Raw genomic sequence first — 1,132 nt, forward strand, 5'->3', positions numbered from 1 at the left:
CTTGCACTGCAGAGAAAGTTCTAAAATCTGTAACACCAAGGACATTAAATAATATGGCATTGTTATGTTTTCAGGATACTACTAAGTTTCCTTTGGAAGTGAAGTGGAGTTTCATAAGAACACAATGGGTAAGTTATATGAAAAGAACTTGGTGTTTTAGTGAATAAAGGCTTAGTTTTCTTCTTCAAAGGTAGATCTTCAGAGATCAGTGAATGTAAGTAAGACAGAATAGACAGAAATTAGTTGTTTAAATCAGCAGTTTATTTCTGAAAGGCAGATTTATATCATTATGATTGTCTTTTAAGAAATTGCAAACTTTCCCCACAGACATGCTCAATATTGGATTAGCTTGCCAAAAAAAAAAAAATACTGAAAGTGTAAATAACTGATAATTTTTGTTCTTGGGATTGGCAGAAATTACTAAAAATTTGTACACTTTAGGTGTCAGTAATTTAGAAGTTACTTGAATCTTTGAGTCCCCCCAGCTTTTTATTATGGACAGTTACAAAAAATAATAAATTGCATAGCTTTTCTAACTGTTAATGTTTTACCATTTTTGTTTTTCCAGTGTATATTTGTGTTTAAAAATAGTTCCCTATTTTGGGGGAGTGATATCTTTTGGACTATTTTAATTTAGATTTATCTTGAGTGTTTCCTCCTGATTAGATTCAGATTAAACCTGTTTTTTTTGTTTGTTTTGTTTAGTTTAGTATTTTTATCTTTCTTTATATTTGCATACAAAAATTGGGGTGTAGGCCAGAGGTGGGGGCGGGGATTAGAGTGGTGGAGCTACTGAGATATACTGCTGAGGAGAGAAGGGGTGAGAGCCGGGACAGGAGGGGTCTGCTGTGTTGTGGGCTATCTCCATGGCCTGGGATCAAACTCGTCTACAGTGACTGGTGATAGCTTGATAAGACTGAGACTTTAACCCCTGCACCACCAGGGAAGTCCCCAGGTTAAACATTTTCGACAGCAGTAGTATATAAGTGATGTTGATATTCGTTAATCTTAATTTTAGAGATTTCTAAACTGACTGTTGAATGAATAAGTACAAGTTTGTATTTGAATAGTACTTCAGGTCATCTTCTGTACTTCTTTCCAGGGTTTCCTGAATTTTTAGAATAAGCCTTAA

At 34.5% G+C, this 1,132-nt stretch overlaps 1 protein-coding gene across 1 annotated transcript in view; it reads left to right on the forward strand.

Annotated features, from left to right (window-relative positions):
* The window catches only part of TCEB1 (transcription elongation factor B (SIII), polypeptide 1 (15kDa, elongin C)), a 19,129-nt gene that overhangs the window by 12,212 nt on the left and 5,785 nt on the right, over window positions 1–1,132 (forward strand). The window contains exon 2 of the mRNA XM_004679793.2: window positions 75–128. Within this exon, the coding sequence (XP_004679850.1) occupies window positions 125–128 (4 nt within the window). The 5' untranslated portion in view covers window positions 75–124. The remainder of the gene's footprint in view (window positions 1–74; window positions 129–1,132) is intronic.

The sequence above is a fragment of the Condylura cristata genome, unplaced genomic scaffold (assembly GCF_000260355.1).
Source record: "Condylura cristata isolate star-nosed mole 26May11 unplaced genomic scaffold, ConCri1.0 scaffold00009, whole genome shotgun sequence".
Classification (NCBI taxonomy): domain Eukaryota; kingdom Metazoa; phylum Chordata; class Mammalia; order Eulipotyphla; family Talpidae; genus Condylura; species Condylura cristata.